Source organism: Bombus huntii, chromosome 1, assembly GCF_024542735.1.
Source record: "Bombus huntii isolate Logan2020A chromosome 1, iyBomHunt1.1, whole genome shotgun sequence".
NCBI classification, from domain to species: Eukaryota; Metazoa; Arthropoda; class Insecta; order Hymenoptera; family Apidae; genus Bombus; species Bombus huntii.
The window spans coordinates 5,473,542-5,501,377 of record NC_066238.1 but is presented as its reverse complement, the minus strand read 5'-3'; the positions used below and the strand labels follow the sequence as shown (position 1 = coordinate 5,501,377).

Sequence of the window (27,836 nt, the reverse complement as noted above, 5' to 3'; positions counted from 1 at the left end):
GTCTCAATAGCGTCCGTTCTATCCGTTATATTAGTAACATTTCGTGTTTTAATAATTCCGCGGTCATCACACTTTCTCTTATCGTTTCACTCGGTTCCGTCACTCCGATTGAAGCGACACTCGTCGTTGCTCGGATTACTGATACCTCGTCGTGGCACGTGAACGTCATCGTCGAACAAATTTCCTACTTTAAAAAAATGATGGACTCGCGTTAGTGTACTTCGTCGTTCTATATCTACAAGCCACTAATTATGACAATAATTAACTGCAACGCGCTTTAGCAATATGTGTAGAGTAAGTCACGGACTCCGGCCGGTTTTAAAATACTTTCGTGTCGCCGAGTGTCATAATAATAACGAGAGTCTAGGCCCATAGTCAGGAAACCGCGCGGCCTGATAATATCTTCCATCGTTCTGCTTCCTTAAAACCATTTGTCGAAATGCGACCAAGAGGAAGGAGGGCGTGCTTGAATTTCGACCGAAAGTTGAAATTCATTCCACGACCGTCGTCGACTCGTCCGCTTTCACGAACGATTTGCTTGCAGCGAATAAAATCTTCACGGCGATTCGTGGAATTTTGACGTCGTTAAAACGAGAATAAATGAATGGTTTTTTCGACGCGCCACGTCGTTCCGGTTGATTCGAGTACACGTTGAGAATTTTTGATGGGAACTCATTTAGGTCATTCGCTATGATTAAATTAGCGGAGAATAATAAATTGATACTATTATTGCCTTATCTGATAACTGATCTTATTACCTAGAATAACAAATTGATACTATAAGTATTATCTTACACAGTTTGTCGAGAAAGTAAGGAATTTTATAACTTGTTTATAATCTTCTTTAAATATAGTGAAAATTTTATTATTGAAGTCTTTTCTTGGAACATTATTGTTCTGTGTTGTAAGTTTGGAAGTTGTTGGTATAAGCGAGATATAATTGATAATTTTAAATTAAAAACTAGCGTGTAAAATTACATCTACTTGACGATTGGCTATTTTTTCGTTAACAACTGAATACCGCGATCGAACAGTATTCGGTGATTAAAAATGGAAGCTTGTTGGCTAAAATGGCATTCGATTCCAAAAATACTTCTTCCGTATTTCATTAAATGTACAAAATTCCGCAATTATTGGAGGCAAAATGGTTTTTTCCGAAAGGGAAATAGTCAAATTTAAATTATTTTGGAAATTAAAAAAATATATAATAATTATAATTGTATAATTATATTAATTTAATAATATATTATTAGTCTACGATATAGCATATAATAATTTATATTTTTTGTAAACCTGTTGGAATTACAAATAAAATTTTATGCAAATATACTTACTGATTTATATTATTAATTCGACATATGAAAATGAAAACAGACGTTTCAAATTTAATATTCTTCTTTTCGGTAGACGTGTACTCTTTAAATTCGTTTCACGCCAATAAAATGTAGTAAAATCTCTCACAAGAAAAAACTTATAGGTAGCTAAATATTCGCAGTGCAGCGAACAATGAAATAAAATGATGTTTATGAAGATAAAGGAATTCTAGAAGCAAGCGGATGTGACATTCTTTGGTTCGCTGTTCCGTGTGCTCTGTACACTTAATGGTTAACTCGTTGAGTGTGTCGTGTTTTTATCAGCGTGACGTTATCTTTGACGATATTGATCAAAGCTGAAAATAATCCATTTATTGAAAAAGTCCTTAACGCAGTGTTTCTGGATTGTCTCCAAATATATAATATTCGTTCATTTATTAAACGGAACCTTTATGTTTTCTTTATTAAACAATCCTTTTAGCTATCGTAATTTCTTTCGTTATTTAAAATCGTGACGATCGTTGTATATTAATAACGAAAATCTTACATTTTTCTGGCTGGAAAACTACTGGAGCAGAGATTAGAATGTGAAGAGCCGTATACCATAGAATGAAACTGTATTTCAAGAAAAGTTTTTTATAATCCAGCGAGATTCAGTTCTGCGTGAAATTATAATATTCGTTTTCGACGTATGGAATTTTTTCAAAAGAGAGTATTAAATATTTAGAAGAAGAACTTCGGTAACATTCCACGTGAATGAACTCACAAACCGGATCTTTGAGGTGAGAAAAACCACTATTATTTCCTGTCAGCGAAAATATATTTTCAGTGAAAAAAAAAAAAAAGAAAAAAACGTCATCCGATCGATAACATTGAATATCTAGCTAATTTTCTGACTATTTCTATTCCTTATTTTAAATAAATTCGAGTTCCTTCGACGATATTTTCATAAAATATTCGACTCGTCGAAACATTTGCGTTTTAGTAGCTGTTTCTTCAGGCGTGTCGTGTTCGGAACAGTTTCGCATTGTGAACATGGTGCTTTCTAAAATTCCACTTACGATGCTAAGAATTATCCAAATAACTGTGCACAGATATTGTCGAAACTACGTATTCAGAAACGTAATATATTATTAGAGATGCTATCCGATTCTAAAATATGTTGAGAATCTCAAGCAACGATTCAAAGATATTCAAGTTCAGAAATTCGTTCGATGTTATCTCCGCAGCATTACAAAATTCTATTGACAAATATCGTCTAGAAAATAATTGAAAGGTTTTATTTATACGCAAGAAAATGAAAATGCCAGATAATTGCAAGCTACTGTGTAACATTCCAAGAAACATTTCTCTTTCGATTAGTTTGTACACTACAGTTCAGAACTATCCTAATACTTATTTATTTTTTCGAAACTGTGTACTTTAATAATAAATAATAATTTAATAATGTATACGTATAAATATTTATATAATTATCAAAGAAATAATAATAAATAATTAATAATAAATATAAATCAAACTGCAATGAATATTATTCTTTGTAATCATAGTATGTAGCTGCATAGAACAGGATATTAAATTAAATTTGGACTTTCGAACGACAATATGAAACAATAGAACAGACGTTTGTAATTGATAAATTTTATAAAACTAGTTTGTCGCTGGATAGCTGATGTATTAGGTTGTCCGAAATGTTTCTTTCGTTTTATAAGGAAATAATAGACGCACAATATTTTCTGTTTTATATTAGTTCATTGAATTATGCACGAATATAGTAATAGAAATAGAACAAAATGGATCATACTTAATTCAATAAAATACTACAAAACCGAAATTGTTGTTCATCTATTATCACCTTATGAAAGGAAAGAAACTTTTCGGACAACCTAATACTTGCTAAGGAATCTGTTGTTCTTAATTATTTATAGATATTTAGACGTAGTCATATACGATTCAATCGTACACAAGCAGAATAATATTTACAAACTGGATTTAAAAGTCGCAACCAAAGAAAAACAAAGACATGTGACGTCGAGAATTCCCACTCCCAGGAAGTGAGGTAGGAACGATACTCTCGAAATCATTGCTAATCTCACATTGAAATTTTACGTTTCTACGCGGATATGATATCGTAATGTCTGCAATTTGTCGAGACGAGGCATCGCTATACGGACAAGTACGTTCCTCGAAGAGATTCGAAATAACGAGGCTTAAGTAAATACTATAGTACGCGAAAGAAATTTCGTTTTTAACTAGCTAACTTAATCATAACAATGAAATTAAAAATTAATAAAGACAAAGTTACCTTCGTCGATTTTATTTCGTGGAGATGCGAGAAGGATACAATTTATTCTTATCGGGAACGACACAGTGCATCAAACGGTAAATAAGCGAATAGATGAGTAAAAAATTATTACACTAAGATTATGGTAATCTGAACGAGTTCACTCGCCTTTCTAAGTTGAGAAATTAAAAGAATATCACACTGATATGATATACATACTTTGAGAGTTTGCTTGTACGAAATTTACAAATCGCATTTAAAAGTTATCGAGAATCAAGTTAAAGATAACATTTTCTGTAATTAATCGTAGTTGACTAAGACTTGCAGAATCATTCACGACAATTTTTCCACGAACACAATTATAAAAATGAAACACAATCAGGTATTCATAATAATATTTAATACGTCTGTTTACGTTCCACTTTTATAATCGTATCCATAGAAATACGAATTTGCGTAAACATCTGCAATTTACTTTCTAGGAATATCCAATGCAGCATGCGAAACATCATCATCGAGGATTCTGACAGTCTTAGTCAACTTATGATTAATTACAGACAATCGTAAACTTACATACTCATAATGATATTTAATAGGTCTAACTTCGGATGTTTTATAACATTTGTGCATATAAAACCTACATATCTTTGCACATAAACATTTTTCATACATATACAAACATCTAGCCTATTAGTAAACACTCACCTACACGCAAGCAATGTTCCACGAAAAACTTCTATATGTATATACCACCTAGCTGATGTCCCATCATGTGCCATTAATTTTACGTGTTTTTAAAACGCTACACGACCGTATTATATCGCCGGCATACGAAACATCGCAAAAAGTGGATCAAGTCCCACGAGTTTGCTGAATTTTCGAGCCAGTTTGAACCAGCCAGTTTCTTTTTCCCGACTTGTTTCGCCAATATACCGGCTACATATACAACACGGATAAATATCCCGACATGTTTCACCAATAATATATATACAAATGATTCCTGGTGTGCAGATAATAATGTGATCCGGTGCATTATATCGCTAATGAATAGACACACGTCCAACTCCGAAGGACTTGACACGCGGCGCGACTTAGATAACTCCGGTAACGTAACGTTCACACAACAGAGTCGTGTGTGTTCGGTGTAATGGTCCCACGTGATACACCGTGTCCCCGTCATTAATGAAGTCGCAGAATGTATTCGCATTGGGTGCCATTATACGCGAGCTTCGAGCATGTACTCGGCCGTGAGCAAGAATGCTTCTGTGAATGTCGTCAACAGAACCGCTGCGGTCTGAGGTCGATGACGGCGCAAAAAAAGAAAAGAAAAAAAAAACAGAGGGTAAGAAAAAAGCGAAGAGAAGATAAAAAGTAACGACGACGAGAGAAGAGTAATCATTTTCTTTGACCGTAAAGAAATGACGTTTATAATGTCAATGGGAATATCGCAGAGGAATTTCTTTCTCTCTTTCTTTCGATTCGACCGAGCCGCAATTCATCCAACGCCGATGGTGTTCGACGAACAGAAGGATGTATTACCAATAGATTCGACGAAGATTAATATCGAAGGATGCTCGAAGGCATCTCGCGAATCGAGCCATCGAGTCAAGTTGATGTCTCAGTTGAAGTGCACGCTGAAGATCTTATTGTGACACTCGATAAAGCGTGTAAGACTCGCCGAGTTTAATTGCCTTTTTCGCGTGTAACGATGCTCGATGCTCGGTGGCTCTCTGCAAACGTGTTTTTAAACGAGGAATCTTGCATGTTCATTCGGAAATCGCTTCCAGACATTTCAATGGGAGATGATGACATCGTGTTAGACTTTTATTTGGTGTTGTAGTTTTCTATTATGTGTGACTTTCATAGTATTGTGAAATTATCTTGTACGGGATAATCGAGTGATATGTGTATATATAGAAAAAAAAGGATTCGAGACTGATTTACGAAATAGTAAATAATTTACGTTGGTTTATTATCGAGTCATTAATGTTGTATAGATTAATTCACGTTAATCTAGTTAAGAAATAGTTTCCTGTCTAATGAGTGGTATTTTTAAACCACTTGAGCAAACTTACGATATCGTTCGTGAGAGAGAATGTTTGAATTTCTAAAAAAATAAAACTCTAGGATATCACGAAATTGTCATATTTTTAAAAGGAAAATTGTAAAGTTGAAATTTTCATGGGATTTTTCAAGAAATGGAACGACGAAATCCTTTCTAAATAAAATTTCAACCAGCCATAAGGTAATTTTCTTTCTGAATGACAGCTCTTTTCCTTTCCATCTTTCACACGGTTAACCTTTCTCGAGCAAGAATATTTCACTGAGAAAAAAGGATTCGCAATATTCCACTTCCTGGCTAGCTGGAATCCACGTTCTCTGTGTCAATATGTACGTAGCCTGTGCAATTATGCTTCTACACTAGATTCTATGGAAATAATAGGTGCCTTCTGCAAATTTTTATTGCACCGTACCAGTATGGAACGCTACACCAGCCAGTACATTAGAAACAATTACGATAACAGATTATAATGTGCAATGTATAATTATTTTCACATGATCGTAAGTAACTCGCTAACGTAACAACATCGACAGTCATGAATTTCGCCAGTATATTATTTCGTAACTTACTGCCGTAATTATTTATTAGCTCCGTTTATCCTATGTAAAACGTTTAAAAATTATCGTATGAAATGTTAAAACTCCGTTAGCGTTAACTCTGTTCAGTGTTAAATACGTAGTTGGGAATATTCAGCGAAGAGTATAAAAACGCAGAATTATTACGAGTCAGTTTCCCCAACGAGAAAATCGAACTGGCCAATCCAGAAGAAAGCATCAGTCGCAACAGGCTTTCTCTCCATATTTTCTTCGCTGCTTTTTCTCTTCAAAGTAATACTCGAACTTAACAAACGTTAGAACTTGTCTATTTCTTCAATTCTATACATATATACACTAGGAATTTTAATTACGACTGTGTTTTGATAATACTTGTACAACGTTATGTCAGTTTCTATATATATCTACGTATATTTTTCTTTTGGATTTTGTAAACTCGTCGTTTGTGTTCGATAAAATAATCATTCGTATGTATGTCGTACTATGTACAATATGCATTTATGCCAATGCACGATATTTTTAGTAAATTCTCGTAATATATATATATATCTATTAAATACTAGAAAAACATAATGACATCAATGAATTTTAAATTTAATTTGTCGATCGTTCTTATCATAGTGTAATTAAATATGACGTATTAATTAAATAATATAAACCCGATAATAACAGTCTATTGAAATACGTACATGTATAAATATGTATAAAAAAATAATAAAAATACCATTTGGAAACCATCTTTCCCGATTCAAGCACACAGAAAAAATAGAGAAGAATGAAAAATCAAACAACATTATGAACATCGAGAATAATAATTAAAAAATGGTAAAAATCGTGATTACATTATTTTCTTTTGTTGATAATTCCTCGACCTATAACTATCCATACGTCGCGCCGGGTCGTCGCGTTGATACACACAATTACTTAATCGCAGATCGTAGAGCACAGCGAACGACGTAATTGTGTGCGAAGAATTCTTGGCATTGAATCAAGCAGAGTCAGGGAAAACGGGATATCCCAGTTCGATTATCTCTCGGTTTGCGTGCACGTCTCTCGTGCGAGTGGTTCTTGATTGTCCTGAAATGTTTATACATACATCCGTTCAAATTATCGGGAGATTCCCCAGTTTGTTTATCTGTTTGCTATGGCAATCTTCCACTGTTTACATTTGTACTTCCCCATTGATCTCCTTCTAAAAGTTCGACATTGTAGACCTTTCAAATTTTTCTATGTAGTTTTCCATGCGTTTTCGATCGATCAAAAAGATAGACAGACAGTTTAGAATTTCGGTACGCTTGGAATTCGACGAATGCTTGATACCGAAATTAGAATTTCTCTTTAGAAACTGTTAATATGCGCGCAATATCGTTGCACATTTACCGTGCTTGCCTTTAGTTGACACTACGGATCGGTGGCTATTGCAACAACGAATTATCGAAATTCTTACTGCGTACCTTTGTCTTCTCGTAACTTACAGGAATTCACAGTTAGCTTTACCCACTTCATAATTGATATCGAGTTAACACGGTTACGCGTCGAACTGTTAAACTACTTACGATGGTTTACGAAAATATTTGAACACTTATCGACGAAAATTTTTTAAGAATGTTACTATTACACGTGTTATATGAAACTGTCTGAAATTTTATTAGCACCGTAATGAAACAGTCTATGGTGATTATGTATATACGTAGATTGGTAAAATTTCACACCAGTCTGAAAATGTGTATAGAAGTTACAAATTGCTTACTGCAAACCTAAATAAATCAAAATACAAAAGACCTAATATACATTATTAAAAGTATAAATTACAATTCTAATTCCTGTGCATCTTCAAAGTTTCAAATATTACCAAATAAACCGTGATAATTATGTCTTATTATAACGCTAATGAAATTTCAAAATGTTTTATATAAATATCCAAATATTTTCGTGTCATACTGTGTAGAAAAAGGTTGAGATCCTGCTATCTGACGAATCGATTCTCCTGAAATCCGATGTAGCCCAACGAATATTTCTTAACCTTATAGAACACACCTTGAGGTTAAGAGGCCGCCTATGCTATATGCCACGTTATAAAGTATACATTTTTTTAACTATATTCTTTTTCCAAGATATTTTGGACTGTTGATATTAATAAAATAAATATATATACCCTTGAATCTTTACGATTATTTTCCACGTGAAAACTTATAGAATAATATTAAGCTAAAGAGGTAGGGGTAATAGACCTGTCGACGGGCCCAACGGTGCACTGATGTGATTTTTCTTCACGTGTGCACTGATGTGATTTTTGTCCACGTGTGCACCATAAGATTAATGACTAACAACAGTCGACTTGCTCAAACGCTTAGCCATTATACAGCAACATACACGAGAAGATCATTTATTGCTCTGTTAAACTGCTTATACGATTACATAGAAAAAAAGACAATGACCTGCTATAAGTCAAGAAGATGAATTGATTCACCTGAAATCCAATGTAGTCGAACGAATTTCTTAATGACTAACAACTGACGACTTACTTAGACACAGCAATTAGCAACGTAATTGCACGACAAAATTATCGATTCCTTTCGCGATACTTTCTACGAATACTATCGGAACACAATCGGAGAACCGGACGTCTGAAACTCTAGTGACGATGAATCGGTGAATATCAATGATGGAATTAGCGGTATTTAAATATTTTGAAACGTTAAACGGAGATTAATGTTAGATCCGTGTACGATTACAGGGGGTCCAAAGCGTAACTTTCCTCAGGATAATGCGAAGCCTGGAGAGGTTATCGGGTAGCGATCAAGACTGCGATCAGGAGATGTATATCGACCTAGACGACGCTTCCGTCGATTCGCTTACCGGAAAACGAAGTCGCCACCATGTCGTTGGCGCGGAGGTAAGGACTTTTCTTCTATTTTCGGTGTAATTAAGTCCGACGTGCTAGCGGAGGCACTTCGAGGCCGGATAAATTAAATTCTACTCAAACTAAAATAGCCTGTGTTACTCGTTTCTTTGCGCTTGGGCACTTCTTATGGCACTGTGCAGGAGTAAAAATGCGAGAATACGTGAAAAAGTTGTATGAATGTACACAACAAATTATACATTTTACAATTATACAATTATACATTGATGATTAAAAACATCGGCATAAATCGTGTTTTCCAATATTTTTAAGTTTTTTCCAAGGTACTGTGCAAGAGTAAACATAAGGACACGATAAAATTCTGTGAAGAAAGCATAATGAATAAAAATTCTCACATGGTGTATATCATATTTTCTTGGTATGATTTGTTACAATATGAAATTTAATAATTTATACGGATTGATTTACCTTAATGTAGTTACAGCATCGATTGATAAAGTTTATCAAGTAAGTATCGAGTCTTTGAGGTTCGAGATTAATTACAAATTCAAGAACTTTACCTCGCTTATTATATGGAAAGTCATTCATAAAAATGAACAGATTTTTCGTCGACGACAGCAGGATAAGATGAATAATATGCGAAGATAAATTGTCAATTATTAATATGTCTGTACCATTAAAACAATACATGCGTATATTATGCAGTTAAACTATGATCACTGCATACATGTGAGAGTTACGCGTGAAAGAAAATACAAAGATAAAGTTATCACGTACTGAGCTTTGTAAACGCTCTGAACAGGTTATTTTAGTTCTTGTAGAAGCATACAACATATACAGAGATAACAAGGAGGATATATTTAGAATAATATATATTCAAGTGAAATCTAAAATTGCAAATATTTCTCATTATCATCGATTAAGATTCGGTACGTACAACATAGTTTCTACAATTTCACAATAATTTTGTTTCCAAGAAGAGCCGTACAGGTGCAGCAACTTTGTGTTATCTTCTTTTGATTGATTAGAGATAACGTTTGTTGTAGTTCCAATTCAATTAACGTAGCTGATATACGGAAATAAGTACTCGTGTACTTATTCTTTATAAATAACGATAAGACAATTAACTTGTAAATGAAATATTGAAACGATACGTGGATTGCTATACTCGCAAGAAATATCACCAGTAAATGTATCTATCGATTGCCTTTTTCGAAAAAAGGACTCCAAGCGAGAATCTAATTACGTATCATCGTAGTTTGTACAGAGAATATACGTGTAAGTGTAGCAGCAAATAAAATTATATTATAGATATCAGAGCAATCTTAATCTTATCTGTTACATTACGAGTAACTTGAATTTCCAGAGGATATTAGAATACGACTCGTTATATAATTCCGTGATTATATCGTACATAATGAAAGTACATCGATGAAATGCGAGGATCAATGCGAGAAGTTTCGCCTCTGATACGTCTTGGAAAAAAAAAATGGAGAACACAGTTTCATTAATCGGCATTGTAATCAGCGTTTCTTACTAAAAGTAAACAGAGGTCACTTCAGAGGAATATTCCAAATAAAATTAATTTTTCTCTAACATCTTCTTCCATCGATCGATCGTACATGTAAATTCCATAAACCTTTCGTAAGTTTGCTTTCGTCGTTGGAATACTCATAGTCAATCCGGGGGAATTGTTCCCTGCTAATTTAGGAACAAGAAAGAGAAATAATTAGCGAAGTAATTAGAATAGTGGAAGGAGCGAACATAAGTTAATGAGTCTTTTCGAAACGATTAAAAAGGTGGGTGAGGAGAGTGACAGTAGTGGCAGCGAGAGGAGCCCGAAACAAGCGAAAAGAAGAAATCGTGGAGGACCACCGACGACGAGAAGACGAAAAAGTGGAATTTCTGCGCGGGAAAGGAACCTGAGGAGGCTCGAGAGCAACGAGAGAGAAAGAATGAGAATGCATTCCCTAAATGACGCTTTCGAGGTAATTTTCCACGCGTTACAAAATAGCTACGATTCGTGAGCAGTTTTTCACGACACACTTCAATCGTTCTAAAAAAAAAAACAATAAATGTCCACGGTAAATTTACTCGTTTGAAAGTTAATCGTAGGAAATCTGAAAATCTGAATTTACACTAACTCACAAAGATATTATATATTTGAATACTCGTTATCAAAATCTTTTACAATTATAGCGTAATCGTTGATTATGATGAAAATAATGTATTTATAATATATTATAAATATATATATATATTTATTTATTTATTTTATTGTATATATATATATTTTGTGTCGATTCTAACGAATTGTTATATTCATGATATATTACAACGCACATAATACGTTCACAACAATGAGACGCTATATATTGAAAAGTACTCAAATTCAATTCAATCTTTGAATTCGTATCTTTTTATCTTGAAAAAAATTACACGTCAATTCGCGATATTATCAAACTACAAAATCTTCAACTTCTATTTCCAATATAATAAAGCACAGTTACTTAAGTCGATAGGAAATTTCATTTTTCAAACCACGTATTGAACGCGCTAACTTTATCCTTTCGAATACCTCGTTCCAATACGATCTTATTATTTCATATCCCCAAAGGCTTTTTCTTCCATGCTCCGCACAATACTCCGTTCAACGGAATAATAGAAGCGTAATATCTAGGAGATGTTGCCAGTCAGTGCCGGATCTGCCGTGAGCGTGGGCGATTCGTGTAGTACTTGAGATGTTATTTAAGGGCGGAGACGCGCGGTGGGGTGTGAAATAAGGGAATCCAGAGTTGTAAACTTCATATGGTAGCTCGTTGCATCGCCTTATGCAAAAGTCATCTTTCCGCAAAGAGGTCGAGGAGAAATAGACAGACAACGAGATATGGATATCGTAAGACATAGAAACTTGTAGACATGTACAGGGTGTTGAGAACATTTTGAATATTTATAATACGATTATAGATATGAAGAATATTGAACGAATGAAAAAAGTTCATGTACAAAACTATCGTTTCAAATTATAAAGAATTTAGTTTTAGAGCCAGAAATATACTGATAGCTAAGGAAGGAATCGGCTGACGAACCTTTCTCTCTATTTCACTCGCACTTCGCGTTTCTCGCTTTGATGACAGTTGGAATCCAATTATCATTTACTTCCTCAGAGTGAAAAACATGGACTATGAGTGAGATAGAGAAGAAAGTTCGTTAGCTGATTCATTAACCTGCGTGATAATTATTTAGTAATATACTTCTAACGTAAAATCGAATGGTAATTTGAAAAATAGGTTTGAAGCGACATTTTTGTACGTGAACTTACTTCATCGTCTAAAATCACAGCTTATCAAATGTCATTTATTTATTAACACCCTGTAAGAATAAAAAAATTCAAGGAACTTTTCTATGTTTAAATGGTTTCTATGGATAAATTCTTACTCGTGTCTTTATTTTATTAATCTTTTCTGAAATCTTCACTGCGATATAAATACGGCTTCTCTGGCATACACAACTTCAATTGTAATTGAAGTGTCGATTTTATCGGGAATAATGTTATCATTTTCAGCAACTACGCGAAGTGATACCACACGTAAAAATGGAAAGGAAACTCAGCAAAATAGAGACGCTTACGTTGGCCAAGAATTACATAATGGCCCTGACAAACGTCATATGTGAAATGCGTGGCGAGGAGCAACCGTATACGTAAGTAGTTTTATCAATTCGTACGCGAGTTCGTTTAAAAGGAATGTACGTAATAATAGAAAAAAAAGATAAAAATGAAAGCAGAAGGACAGAATCGCGATTATCGATAAAAGAAAATAAGACATCTCTGCGGCAAATCAATTACACTTGGTTAACTTCGAGACTATCGCGTGATTATGTTTTACCTGAGCGCTAATCCACGGTAAACGTAACCTGTTGATAAAGATAATGCCCGTAGAGATATTCAAATTTCGTATTTTAAAATGCCACTCGAAGCGTAATAACTTATTTTCTAGTTTCTAGTGTAACGACAGCTTGTGTGTCACGTTGGACACATTCTATACGTTAGAAAAAAAAGTAGAACAGTCGTTAAAATATTTCTCTTTGGTACTCCTCCTTTGTTATATCGTAAGAATTCTGTATTTTATATGTATGTACTTCATTTATATTTCAATTAATTATTAAATGGATTTTCGCGGTTCAAGTCGAAGGCATGGTTTTAATGCACACATTTCTTTTCCTTTTTTTTTCTTTTTTTATATGTTTTAACATCACGTCAATTGCGTATAGTCAGTGAGGATAATAAAGATTGAAAATATTACGAGGATTAGATCTTGTTATGTAACGTCGCGTCTTTCAGAAGAAAGAAAACCTGTGGTCATCAAAGCAGTTGAGACTTTTATTTAGAGTTTCCTTAATCTGGAATTTAAAACGAGACTCTCTGTATCTAGGGCAATTCGATAGGATGGGTTCAACGATAATTTCAAATATCACACGTTGGTGGGTGAGATTTGGAAATTCTTTAAATAATCGACTTTTGCAAGAGGCGTTTCGAATGTCGTGTACGTCGATGTAACCGAGTTAGAGTACAACGTCCGATTGCCATTAAACGGTCAAAGATGCACCGCTTTTTCTTTATTTTCACCGTTCTTTCAACGCCTCGATGCTTTCTCGTCCGTTGCACTCGCATACTTACATATTTCCAAATATCTTGCTCCTTTCCTGTTTATCATTCCATCCCACTAATCGAAGACTACGATATAATTTCAAATAGGGTTACAGCATTCTTCTTTTGAATCCATTTAACAAATTATTAGCAGATACGTCAAATCTTTTGTATCGATATAGTCTCGGTATTAACAAAGACACGATCAGTTTCTTCGTGACATTATTATACATATGGTTTTTCATTGAAATTTCCGTAGGAAGTTTTGATCGTATGCAGTAAGAATTAATTTTCAAATTTTCTATTAAAAACTTACGAATAAATAATTAACGATACAGTTTAATACAGATAAGTACCTATCCAGTAAATTGTAAGTAAAGTAAATAATTATAAATTATAAATAGTTATTCTGGGTAAATTAAACTTCCGTTGTATGCTCTCGATGAGTAATGAAACAGGAATTATTCTAGCGAAATTTAAATGGCTTAATTCCGTGTTACAAATACTCGAATCTGACATGGTCGTTTAATCGTTATCAAAAATGGGAAGACTGTATAAAGACAGAGATTAAAGTAAGAATTTTATACGGTTAAATTCGAACACGTAAAATACTCGTCAAAAATTCGAATCAGGTGAATTACTTTTCTTAACGCGTGTACGTTATGTATGAAATTCATTACATCATTTTATAAAGCGATAAAGACGCAGCCGAAAATATCGTTTCGAATATCAAAAGATATTCATAAATACGAAGATAAAGATCAAAATGAAGAACAATTATATTGCTACGATTTATAGTTCTACCATCAAAAATGAATCAATTAAGGTCAAATAAGATAATCATTAAGTAATCGATTAAAAATATTCATTTCGCTTATTTCGTTATAAAAATGACACAAACTTTCTGTCTTTCCAAGTGCATTCAGGAAATTCTGATTTTTCAACACGAATGAGGATTTTACAAACCTCTCTATCAGTTAATCTCCGAATTCCCCCGACCTTCTTTCATTGATTGTAAATATCCGTTGCCGTGACATTATCTTCTACTTGCAAAACGAACAGCGAGCAGTGGTTGTTAATTCCGATAGAAGCTGTACATACCAAGCAAATTAGTTACATGAACATTTATATTCCGATCGTACTGCGACTCGTTGCCACAAATTTCACATTTCACGGCGATTGCGCTCGCTGAACCCTAAATGGTGCAATCGAAATGTCTTCATTAACATCGGATTCGCGTTTTATCTAATTCGAACTTTCCGTATGTATATATATACAGGGTGGTTGGTAACTGGTGGTACAAGCGGAAAGGGGGTGATTCTACGCGAAAAAAGAAGTCGAAAATATAAAATAACAATTTTTTAAATTTCTTCTTTTTTTAATTTTTTTAAAAATCTACAGTGAGATTCGTTATAACGAGACGCGATAAAGTGCACGCGTACCGAGCGAAAATTCAAAGTCGATTTTCTCGAAAACAAAGACTCAAACGAAAAATTTGTATTCTATATTTTCGACTTCTTTTTTCGCGTAGAATCAGCCCCTTTCCGCTTGTACCACCAATTACCAACCACCCTGTATATATATAAATATATATATATATATAAATATATATATATATATATAAATATATATATATATATATATATATATATATATATATATATATATATATTTGCTAGCCGACCACGTTCAAGATAAATAGAATATTATTCGTTATTATTTATTAACGTTAACATTCGCCGATATCGAATCGACATTCGAAAGCAAAGACAGCAATTTTATCGGCGACCTTTGCTTTATCCGCTGTCGGAATACTCGTCTTACTGGCATTATCTTTCCTTCTGCCACGAATAAACTAAACACCGATTAACGCTTTGCTTAATTTTTGACTTTGAAATTCTTCTCCGGCGAAATTTATCGATTTTGCAAATATACAAAAATCGAATGCTTCTCTGTTTTTTTTTCTGCTCTTCCTTTCCTCGGATGATCGATCGATGTTTCATCGACAATCTCAGGATTGCTCAGGACATTGTTCGATGCGATGACACAAAGATTTGTTCGATCGTTGGCGAAAAAGGAAAAAGAAAAAGCGAGAAAGATGCGAGGGAAAACACTTGGTCAACATCGAAATTATAAGATAACATTGTAAGATAACGGGCAAGATAGTGGCATCGTGTCAGCTTAATTGCATCATAGGCATCGAGGTTGTAATGCAGTGTCAGTAAATATTGGAAAATATCAAAAGTTGGTCGGTCGACATGTACAAACTTCGTTTCACAATTTTAAAAGATGACCGTTTAAAAGAAATTCGCCAATAAATATTTAGCGTGAAATCGAGAACGAGTTCGATTTTTTTAACATCCATAATTTACAGAGCCGCCCCCCTCCTCTTGCCTCTGTCGCGTGTTCAATAAAAGAAGACATCTCTCGCAAGCATCGTACAATTCGTACCCAAATCCGGAATAATTAACGAAGAGAAATTCGAAAGTGTTTTCGGTAACCGCGTTAAATCACGACAACTCGATTTATCTCTCAGTCGTTGGAGTAGAGCCAACAGCCTGTCTTTGCCACAAAAACAGGCCTCATCAACGGTACATTGACTAAGAAAACAAAAGATAGTGACGCGATGCTGTTTCTTTCATGCTTACGTTTTTTTTCTTTCTCGTGTGAGCGTCACAAGGCCAAGGTAATTAATTGCATTGTGATTCATTGCGTCTGAAAGCAGCGTCGTATCGTAACATGCAAATAACGTTAATAAACTATGAGATACGTTATATATGGTATATATAATGCTCGCAAATTAGGAATAGTAATTTAGTACGATTTAAACATAATTCGATTTAATGAAATTGTTCTATTCCGAGAGGAGAGATATCGTCACAATGCGAAGCTATCGAATCTTGTTCGTAATTCGTAAATTGTTGGAAATATCATCGAATTTTCTATTAGCGTTCTGTCTACTGAAAATGTTTTAAAATGCCCTTTAAGACGCTACAAGATCTATCGGACTGAGAGTAGTAAATACACGGAATAATACACCAGAAATAAAACGCATAATTATCTCTCGTCGTATTAAAGATATCCGAATAAGTACTTGAGATAAAAGTTAAATAACTTTGTAAAATGTTATTTCTTTCGACTTTTTTCGCTAGTATTTTATTTCAAAGCTTTTATTTCTGATTAAATCAACTATTTTTTATTGACTTTCCTTATTATTTATTTATTACTTTAGTACGTTATTATTTTCACTGTTTACCCTTTTTAACGAATAAAGGAAGTAAGTGTTAATAATTATCGTGAGACGTTCAATTTTTCTCTTACAAAAGTGAGAAAAAAAGTATAACTTTATTTCTAATAAAATATCGACGATAGTTTAGTTTATTTTTTAGTCTGAAAGAGATAGACCTTTCGAAAGCAAGCAAGAACACTTTGTGCTTCGTTTAAACGTTGCTCTTAATATTTCCCTGTATCTCTTATAAAGAAAATAAAACACTTTAATATTTTGTTTCTGATAATTCACTCTGCGTATACGATATTCATTTTAGAGACTTCGAAAGACCATGAACTTTATATCTCAATCGATTGAACGCAAAAACTGCAAATATGTACATACACGAGACATTTAAACTAGCGAACGCGTTTAAATTGTTTCTCTGTAAAATAGAAAGTAAATTAGCTAGTACCACTAGCCACGCACTACTCGAAATATCAATAGGATCGCCCACTCGAATGTTTTGCATTTCACAGAGAATTATTCAGCTCTTTGGTCGTTAAAAAATATTGCTATATCGAATACACTACCGTCCATAAATACTTGAACAATTCCAAATTATTACAAAGATATAAAATACGCTTGAAATGGAACTCTTTAATATAATTTTGGCCTTTGATCTTATCTCGAGCAATCATATACAATTAGCAGATATTGATCGAAATAACAGTTAATATTAATTAATATAAACGAAAGAGCGATATAATTAAAGATTTATGAAAGTTGACGTATCAAATACATTTGTACGGTATTTGGGTCTTCGAACAATTGAAATATGTGTCTCGAACCATTTTCTAAACATTTATATAGATTTTGTAAAGTATCAGCTACTCGTTACAGATACATAAAGAACTTGTACACTACAGAAATATTCCTGGTTACGATTTAAATTTTGCAGAACGTTTGATTCCATAGATGGGAAGAGAAGGAAGAATTAATAATAGGAAAATGTTTTTCGATCGAGAATATCGTCCTATTGATTGATTTGCGCTAGATATTTATAGACGGTAGTGTACGTTATATTCTTCTGATATCTAACGTGTGATTAAATGTCGGAGAACTATTTAAATACTATAATTATATGCTGTGATGTTATTAAAATATTCGAGAATATTGCAACAAGTTTAAAAATAACATTGAAACAATAACAGCTACAATGATAATTAGCAAAGCAATTATAAATACCAGCTTCGATATGGAGTTAACTAAATTTACAACAGAACAATCGTATTATGTCGATAATTACATTCCAATCGTACGTCATACGCTCTGTCTGGAAATCCCTTTGGCGGGCAAGGGGCTGTTACGAAAACAGAGAGCAATTAAAATAACACGAGACAATTGAATTTCAGATTCGTCGATGGCGAGTGTGGCTCTAGCAGCGGCGACAGCACAGGCCAATTAGAATTAAGTGGCGGTGAACAACCGGAAGAAGCATCTCCAGCATCGATGCACGAAACTAACAACAATAGCCTACTTCATGAAGATTTAGAGCGCAGGATACCGTAGCTGGCCCAATTGCGTGCGAAAATGATCGATCCTCGTTGACAAATCCCAGTTCGATGAAGCTAAACTTCGTTTTAAGGCTGTCTTCTGGTAACGAACCGTGAAGAAAAAGAGAATCGGCCATGAATCTTAAAGCTTCGTAAATTAAAAGGAGTAAAAAAGAAAAGAGAAATCCATAGATAACGACAGTGACAAGAAAAGAAAAAAAGAAAAAGAAGAAAAGAAAAGAAGGCTTCATCGAACCTAAGTAAAAGAGGAACGGGAAAGCTAAGAGAGAATCATCGTCGTCGAAACGATCGTGTTAAATAGCCACTCGAGATTTATCGAAGAAGATGCAATTCGGCTTTTACGAAATGATCCGTCCAAGGTCGACCTCTGGAGATCTTTCGAAGGCCAACAAGGTGCGAGGATGACAGAAAAAGAAAAAAAGACTGACTTCACGGCCAGTCCGGCTGCAGAATTCTCTGCTTCTTCGTCTCTTTTTTTTTCTTTTCTCTTTGTCGCGAACTTTTTCTCCTCCTTTTTCCGGTGACATCGGCCCGTTACCTTGAAACACCTCGATCTTTCGACCACAAGCGACACCGATGCAAAGTGGCTGAGACTGTATCGATTGTCACGGATCCGTACCATCGTTGTGCCCATTTTCAATGTATTAATCACGTGCCAAAGGTATCCGAACAGAAACGAGGAACGAGCAAACATCGAGATAGTTTAGTTGGTTCGAAACGATCGAAAGAAATAGAAAGGGAGCGAGCTTTACTGCTCTGCTTGAGATTCGCGATTGTTTGAAAGAAGATAATTCGAGAGAAGATTGGAAGATTCGCACGATGCTTGGCTGGAATTTGAAGGATTTCGAGGTCGACGCCGTAAGATCGGATCGCATCGACAACGATAAACGATCAGATTGCGACTCGATGAAAAATAAAAAGATATAAAGTGTGAGAAACTGTGATAGAATTTCGTATTAGAACCTCGTTGCACACCGTGCAACACGCGACACTGTGCTAAATACTTTTTTGTTTCTTTGTGGTAATCGTCTACGGGCTGCAAGTTGAATAGAAACCGATGGGGACGTTCGTTAGGCCGGAACGGGCCGGAACGAGCCATCTCCGGAAGAGACGATCGAAACAGGACGACACACGACAGCCGTTGACCGCTGCAGAGCAACAACGAACGAAAAAGATGGAAGTGACCGCGGTAAAAAAAAAAATATATTCGGTTCGTTTAACGCGGTTTACGCATCAAACGGAACGCACCGCTTCGAAAGTTAAAATATTTCCTTTAAAACTCTCTGTTACTACTGCCAAATGATTTTGATCGGAACGTAATGACGTTTAAAAATTCCAAATGAGAAATTTTAAGCGATTCTCGTGTCAATAACTATGCAAGTGGGTAAATTGTTAATAGAAATAAAAATGACAAGAGGAGAATGATATTAGTGGTAGTAACAGTAAGAGAATAGTAACGAAAATAATATACGAAAAAGCAAAGGGCTCCGTTTAATGTCTGAATCGAGTAGAAAGAAATGGGCGTAAGTATATCTGAAGACACGGACTTCGAAAAATAACGCGTACCTTAGACATATACATATTACATATATATATATTAATATATACGTGTGTTGATATTAGCACGTTGGTGATTAATGCGATGTATATTAATCACGAATGTGATAATATAATAATTTACTGTATTATCTCGAGAACGGGGACCAGAGACATCGACTTAAGTTACCAGATCTCGCTGAAAGGCGAGATACACACGCTTCGACTAGCTTCGTACGATCGACTCCACGAAGTTTGCGCTTCTCTCTTCGGTAAAAGAGCGGACGATGCATTTAATCGATAATGTTCACGGTCGATGCACGAAACTAGTCGCGCACGATTTTCATCTTTCGCTTTAAACTCGAGGATGTTTCCTTCTCTTTTTTTCTTTTATTTTTTTTTTTTTTTTTTTGTACTTGTCTCCTTTTCTTACTTTTTTTTTTTTAGCGATTCGAGCGCCAACAGTCGCTTCCTTTCGATGTTTTTCGTACGATTACTGTTCGATTGCGCGTAAAGTGGTCGTCGTGCATAGCTGAATTCTATGCGTTGAAGTTAACGAATAGGTTTCACGACCAAGTGAAAGTAAAATTAGCGAAGGTGAACGAATTTAACGAGAATCCGGATGTTACGCGTACGTCTGAAAATTGTGATACTTGCCTTGCGCTGAAATCAGCGTTTCTACCGAAAAAAATGAAAAGAAGAATTAGAAATTTATAGATAGTCCTCGTGACTCGTGCAGTCTGGATTTTTCAAAACTGTTAGAAAGTTTCAAACGTGAGCTGCGTCTTCTCGTAAAATGACTTGAACGTTTCGTCAGTATTCCAATTGACCTGATCAGAGGTCCGATTGTCAAATTAAAACTGCATTCTTGGACCTCTGACGAGGTTGAATATAATTCGAGTGAAACGTTGACATTACTTCGTATAAAAGAAAATCAAGCTACATACATACGTCTAAGAATTTGTGTCAGTTTTAACTACTTAATATATAAATTTGTGATGCTTCGAATGGCCTGAATATATTAGAGAATTATAGCAGTGTCTGATAAAAATTTCACTGTTTCTATCGTTAAAACTGTCGGATCGTCTTCCTTTTATTAATGCTTGATTCGAAAGTTTCGTAAATATTTCTTCCTTAACTTTCTACGAAACTAATAGCTCTCCTGATGTAAAGGAAAAGAAAACGCGACTACTCTAATTGTTACGATATATTATGTACTTCGATCTATAGATCATATTACGATGCCTAAATCATGCACAAAAGAATGTTATAAAAGAGTGATATCGCTCTGTCGAAATTTAAATACAAACGAACTTTATATTTGTGTGTGTGAAGCTTCCAGCTCTGTTTGACGTAATATACGATTACTATATAAGAAAGTGATATGCATGTTAAATCCTTAGTAATTAATAGTGTCGCTATGATTTTCATTTAACATATTGACCGAGCACGAAACATTCGAAAAGAGAAAATCAGAAATAGTTTAAATATTTCATCGTATCGCATCACCACTTTTATATTGTTTCCTTGATTTTCCTCATTTTTAACTATAATAGAAAAAATTATACGTTTCGAGAGCATCGATCATATCCACTTAATAATGGTTTTCAAGGATATACGCGATTAAGTACCATAAGATACGAGTAAATATAAAAAAGAAGAATGTATATATAGGTACTTGAGTTATGTTTCTATGTAGTATATATTATGTATATGTACACACATACGCAAAATTATCTATAACATAATTATATATATATATATGTTATATATAATTATATTATATATATATATATGTATGTATGAAAATATATTTTCTAAACGAAAGAGTTTTATAAGTGACCATATTCTGCATACGCATTTGCGTGCAGTCGTGTGTATACACGCACAGCGGTTGTGCGTTTGTACATGTATCGTCGAAAGAAAAAGAACGTAAGAAACAATATATGCATATGTAGATATGTATACAAATGTAACGGAGTATATATTATGTACATTGTATTCGATTCAAAAGTGCACAATCACTTATTTCTTGGTCTACCGAATAAAAAGTTTTATCGAAGATCTAATTTAAAAAATGAAAGTAGTAGAACGGTAGAAAATTTAATGTTCTTTTTTAATTTCTATAGACTTAAAGAGTCAGTCTTTTATCTCGTTTAGTAACTATCTGCATTTTTATTGTAATCATAGTTATCTGCAGATATCGGATCTAAAGAGAAAAAATTTAGTCGTAGTCGAAAGAAATCGAAAACGAATTTCTCTCTTTCTCTCTCTTTCTCTCTCTCTCTTCTTCTTCTTCTTCTCCCTCTACTTTGTTCATCTATAACCGCAATACTTACAAAACTACCAAAAATCTAAATTTCTCTTTAAACTCGGAGAGAAAGAATCTCTACGAATTCAATTCTCAAATCAACGTGAACTAACTTGATATTTCAAATAATTTAGATCGTGCATGGATATTGCCATTAAAATCGGGACTATTAAATTAGATACTATTAGAATAGTACCTAAAAATTATTTATCACTCTATGTAATTAATTTAGCATAAATCTTCACGCGATACTAACATTTTACGGATCAATGATTACATAAAATTGTTCAGGATTGAAAAACTGTATGAGATTAATGAAAAATATCGATGGCAGCTAATAATCAAAAAAATTGTTCGATTTCATCGTTACATTTTCATACTGGAAAGTTTTTCCTCTCGCGAGTATGTTTGTTATATCTACGATATCTAAGAAATAATTGAATGTGTACGACTAATCCGGATGTAATGTACAAACACAGAAAGGCACGTACGTGCACGAAGAGTTTGCGCACACGTATATAAGCATACGATTAAATAATGGACACGAACGTCGCGAGAAACGGAAATATATTGTCTTACAATGATGAGTCTCAAATGCGGGAACTTCCTTTCGTATGTAAGAAACAAAATGAAATTATCGCGAATTGATATTTTTCGTTTAGGATACGTATGAATGCTAACTCTTCTCTACTTCCTTTCTTTCTTGCGTTTTTGTTCGTTGAAAAAATCCCAGAAAGAACCAATATATATGTATATCGTGCAATCTTAAAACCGAATTTAACGTTAACGATAGAAAGTATGAAGAAGTTCCACGCCATATTTTTCATGGTTCTCTAAATGTAATTGTGCTCTTTCGAAGGAATATAACGATCGAAGCTAACGGTGATACACATTTACCATCCATTACAATTTCATACTCACGATCAGAATTGCGTAATTCAAGAGAAAAAAACATATTCCTATGCCACATATTAGATTATATTGCGCACCATATTATTGTTATCGCTATGATTACTCTACGATTTGTATTATTATTATTAATTATTATTATTATTAATATAATTATTAATATTATTAATATTTTATTGCTGTAGTTTAATGTCACGTTAGTACAATTCTTGTCATTTCGAGTCGATCGGCGCACATACGCGAACTCTTTGTATCATGATGAACATGGGTCATGATGTTATTTATCGTTAACAATGAAAGGAACTGAGTAAAAATAGTATTTGAAATAGAAAGTAATCACGCGCAAAGTTTCCTGTGCTTCTCATTCGATAATCGATACATCGTATTTTCTTGAAAATTGATCGTAACTGAACATACGAATCGACCGTCATTTCTTCCTGTTTCTATTCCGAATGCTATTTTGTTCGGGTCTGATAACGAGTTACAGAATTTTACTAGCGTACGTACATAGACGAACGAGGGGAAAATTTTGTGAATACGGTAACAAATAGATGATACGTTGATCGAATATTACACGCAAAGCATAATATACTTGTATGTAGATACTAAAGGAATTTTTCGAAACATATTCTCCCTCGATCGAACAACCACTATTCATCTAACATTTCAACACGCATAAAATACGCGCTCATATGTCTTGCGATATAAAACGGTATGCAAACGAACTTTTAAGCGAATCAGTCTCGTTCGTTAATATTACTAAGGTACTTAATTTCTGAAAATAACAGGGTGCAATTTTCTACGGCATGTATTCATCTTTTAATGTTCTAAATGGAACTTCCTTGATTTTGTACACGAAGAAGAAAAGGATTATTTTATAGTCAGACGAAAGAAACTTTGACGAAACTTGGAAATAGCTATGAAGAAAAGAATTTGAAGTTTCTAGCGTCGATTTTGTTTGACATAAATATGTAAATCTCACCACTGAAACGCGAAATGGAATATATGGGCAAAATATTACGTGAAAAAAACTTTGACGACGTTCTAAAGATTGTATACAGCGCATTAAATATACATATATATATATATATGTATGTATATATATATATATATACGTATACATTGTGTACAAAACAGAAATATAAGCCTCCTAAATAAAATGAGCTGGCCTCTGCAAGCCCTGTTTTACGTAAAAAAAAATGTCTTTTTATTTTGTAGCCTTTTTATTCAGAAATATAAAATTTTATATCAATATAAATACATATATTGGTTTTTATTTTTAGCATTACAATTTAATCGTTTTAAATTATATTTGAGTTTAATATCTCATTTATAAAATTTATACACTTTTGCGAAATGAATTCACATGCTTTTTAAAAAACTGTGTGTTATTCGTAAATATTATCTAATATGACAAAAATGATCGTTAATTCAATTTTGAATAACCTTTCTGTGTAATCTATGTGATTAACCTGACATATGTAGAAATTAATGGTGAAAACGTGTTATATTGTTTACTGTTGACTAGTAATTTTGTAAACTTACTAACAACATTTTTTTGAGTTAGGTATTTCAGTATTTATTTTCTAATTACAAGCTTTAATTAGTATCTAAATAGTAATGAATTTTTTTGGAAATATTAACATGAAATCTATATAGACTTGTAATTGAAAGTGTTACTTTCTATTAGGTTATATTTATATTGAATATAACAAAAATCTGTTCCTTCTTCTATCTTAACCAATTTAGTATATTATAATTTTCGGTTTATTAGTGTCTTTTTTTATGTGAAACATCAGTTAGGAATTAAAATTAAATGAAATATTACTAGGTACTTAGCTATTAAGTTAAGGTAAATGTTGATATATAAAAACCTAATATCTTTCTTATAGAATTCTGTATACACATCACTTGACCTTTATTTTGACCTGTTAAAATGTTTTAACTGAATTTTATGTAACAAAGATATAGTGTAAATAATATAATTTTACATAAAGTTTACAGTTCACAATAAATATAAAGTATATAAAATATTATTTTGAATTGTTTGTTAGAGGTAATACAGAAACAGTGGACTCAATGGATTTGTCAAAAGACAGTGCTGCAGCAAATGAAACATCTTCTGACGATGAATTAAAAACATCATCGGCTCAAGAAACTAATAATCAAATCACAAATATGACAGGAAAAGAAATTATTGAAAATGTATCTTTCTCACAAAACAGCTTACACAGTCTTCCTAACGGATTTATTGAATACGTATCAAAACTTGTTGATCTAGATTTGAGCAATAGTCGCCTTCGTGGTTTACCAAAATCTCTTAACATGCTAAAGAGTCTGGTATCTTTAAATTTAAATAGTAATCAATTTTCAACACTCCCAAATGTAATTTGTGAATTGTATAATCTCGAGAAATTATGGGCTTCTGGAAATAAAATCAAATATGTTCCATGTAATTTAGGAAATTTATCAAAATTAGAGACTTTATCTTTAAGCGTAAATCAATTAAAGGATCTTCCAAATTCATATGCAAAATTAAATCAGTTAAAAGTTTGTCATCTCAGCACCAATAAATTTAAAAAGATTCCAAATTGTATAGCCAGAGGAATGGAAAGTTTGCAAATCCTTGAGTTCTCACAAAATAATTATGTAAACTTAGATGTCTATCCCAAGAGTACTAATTTAACCACATTTTATGCAGAAGAAAATGATATCTGTCCCTCATTTCCAAACTGGATATTGTGCTCCGGCTACAAGAAGCTTGAAACGGTGTCACTGAATAAAACAAGGTTTGAAACGTTCCATCAGCCAACGAGGACATCCAGATGCTATGTTAAAAAATTATTTATGAAACAGTGCGATCTCAATAGCAAGATTGTTGAATTCATAATCGCTGGAATGATAAATCTTGAAGAGTTAGTACTTGGAAATACAAAAGTGCTTTACCAAAATTATTTCCCAACTATACCCATTAATAAAAAAGAAAGTCTGTGTAGTCTTAAAGTACTTGACATACAGAGCACAGGGCTTCCACAAGTACCCAAAACAATAAACAAATTTTTTAATCTAATTAACTTAAACTTAAGCTGTAATAATATTTTCTTCTTACCTAAAGAAATTTGTACTTTGAAGAATTTGATTACATTAATAATAGACAACAACCACTTGAAAACTCTTCCTAAGAATTTTGGAAAATTAACATCCCTAAGAGAGTTAAAGCTATGTCACAATCAATTGGTTAAATTACCTTTGAGTATGAAATCATTGTACAATCTGGAATATATAGATCTGTACAATAATGAATTTGAAGTATTACCAATAGTAGTACTGTTCTTTCGAAATTTGAAAGGAATGGATCTAGAACAAAATTACTTCTCAACTGAACATATACTGGTAAGAGTATAAAAGAAACACAATTTTGTAGGTGAAACGAAGCCAGATTTCATTTAAAATCAATTCAACAGTTGACTTCACTTATTTTCAAAAAATTACTATGGGTTTTCTATATTAATGAATTTAATCAATAGCAGCCTAGGTTTCCTCGCTACAAAAATATGAGAGCAGTTTTGAGAAATTATTGGATGGATTCCATACTTGGTAGTAGATCCCGCAGCGCACACAAATTGAAAATGTTTGTGGATAATTCAAACACCTTCCCATTGCCGAGCTCTTCTGATAGTAATTCAGAGTGTTCTTGGAACTCGTAAGTTGAAAATAATATTTGCAGAAATCTTAGCTATATATGTGAATTATTGAGTAACATATAAATCATACATTATTACATTGAATTTTCTTTCTACTAAAATATTATTTTTATTTCAGAGTAGACGATATATATACTAAACGTTGGTATATTTCGGAAGATTCGGCCGACGAATTTGATCCCCACGGTAAAACAAAATTATATGAACTTAATAATTCTTTTTGCATGATAAGAATTTAATTAAAATTGTATGGATGTATCGATTGTTAAACCGAATGCATTTTAAAACACGTATGAAATTTCATTTAAAGAAGTATACTTCATTTTCATTAATTTATGAAAAATTTATATATCGTGATTATAATCATGTGTCAAAGAGACTAAAGATTATATAAATTAGCGATATATCTTATTTTCAGAATGTAGAAAACCAAAGAAACGATATTATCCCCCGTTGACGTTTTATCAACCATATCAAGAAATATATCGTCCTGCGGACTTTCACGAAAGCAGAGTTCAGACACGAGTTAGCAAGATGTTAGAATGTGGAGCTATAGTTAGGCAATCAAGCTATGAGGAAGGTCAATTCGAAGATGCCTGAATTAAAATAGTGAAACAGCATCTGATTTGAAGATTATACTTTTAAGTCCTTTTTAAATTATACGTTTCTAAATGACATATTTTAAATTAAGAGGATATGGAATAATTAAATATCTTCTAAGTTAAATATGTTTAACAGGATAACCCTGTCATAGAGGGTACTTCCAAAGTGTTAAATAGCTTACTGTGAGAAGAAAGAAATTTTAGTAATTGAGTCATTGACTTTCTTTATTCTTATGTTTCATCATTTAATTACTTGCATAATCTT

General features: G+C 33.3%; 2 protein-coding genes across 6 annotated transcripts in view; both read left to right on the top strand.

The window, feature by feature from the left end:
- LOC126868356 (class A basic helix-loop-helix protein 15-like) overlaps positions 1–24,832 on the top strand; it is a 33,886-nt gene extending 9,054 nt beyond the window's left edge. For both annotated transcript variants that reach the window (XM_050623699.1, XM_050623692.1), the window contains exons 3-6: positions 8,951–9,109; positions 10,876–11,064; positions 12,642–12,778; positions 18,348–24,832. In XM_050623699.1, the coding sequence (XP_050479656.1) occupies positions 8,981–9,109; positions 10,876–11,064; positions 12,642–12,778; positions 18,348–18,504 (612 nt within the window). In that variant the 5' untranslated portion in view covers positions 8,951–8,980 and the 3' untranslated portion in view covers positions 18,505–24,832. The remainder of the gene's footprint in view (positions 1–8,950; positions 9,110–10,875; positions 11,065–12,641; positions 12,779–18,347) is intronic.
- Positions 24,833–24,838: 6 nt separating this feature from the next.
- Positions 24,839–27,782, top strand: LOC126868280 (leucine-rich repeat protein soc-2-like). 4 transcript variants are annotated; one of them, XM_050623599.1, is made up of 5 exons: positions 24,839–25,117; positions 25,320–26,658; positions 26,793–26,968; positions 27,088–27,155; positions 27,388–27,782. In XM_050623599.1, the coding sequence occupies exons 2-5, from the start codon at positions 25,345–25,347 to the stop codon at positions 27,567–27,569; spliced, it is 1,740 nt and encodes a 579-aa protein (XP_050479556.1). In that variant the 5' UTR covers positions 24,839–25,117; positions 25,320–25,344; the 3' UTR covers positions 27,570–27,782. The 4 variants fall into 4 exon arrangements, with proteins under 4 accessions (XP_050479556.1, XP_050479564.1, XP_050479546.1 ...); XM_050623607.1 differs by lacking the exon at positions 24,839–25,117 and having other exon boundaries at positions 25,124–26,658; positions 26,796–26,968; XM_050623589.1 differs by lacking the exon at positions 24,839–25,117 and having other exon boundaries at positions 25,124–26,658.
- The last annotated feature ends 54 nt before the right edge of the window (positions 27,783–27,836 follow it).

What these genes read in the sequence shown, in the direction of transcription:
- LOC126868280 (XM_050623599.1), top strand. Translation starts at nt 25,345, where the DNA reads ATGGATTTGTCAAAAGACAGTGCTGCAGCAAATGAAACATCTTCTGAC. An exon ending in TCAGAGTGTTCTTGGAACTC is followed by an intron (nt 26,969 to 27,087) that starts GTAAGTTGAAAA and finishes TTTTTATTTCAG; the next exon opens with AGTAGACGATATATATACTA. An exon ending in CGACGAATTTGATCCCCACG is followed by an intron (nt 27,156 to 27,387) that starts GTAAAACAAAAT and finishes TCTTATTTTCAG; the next exon opens with AATGTAGAAAACCAAAGAAA.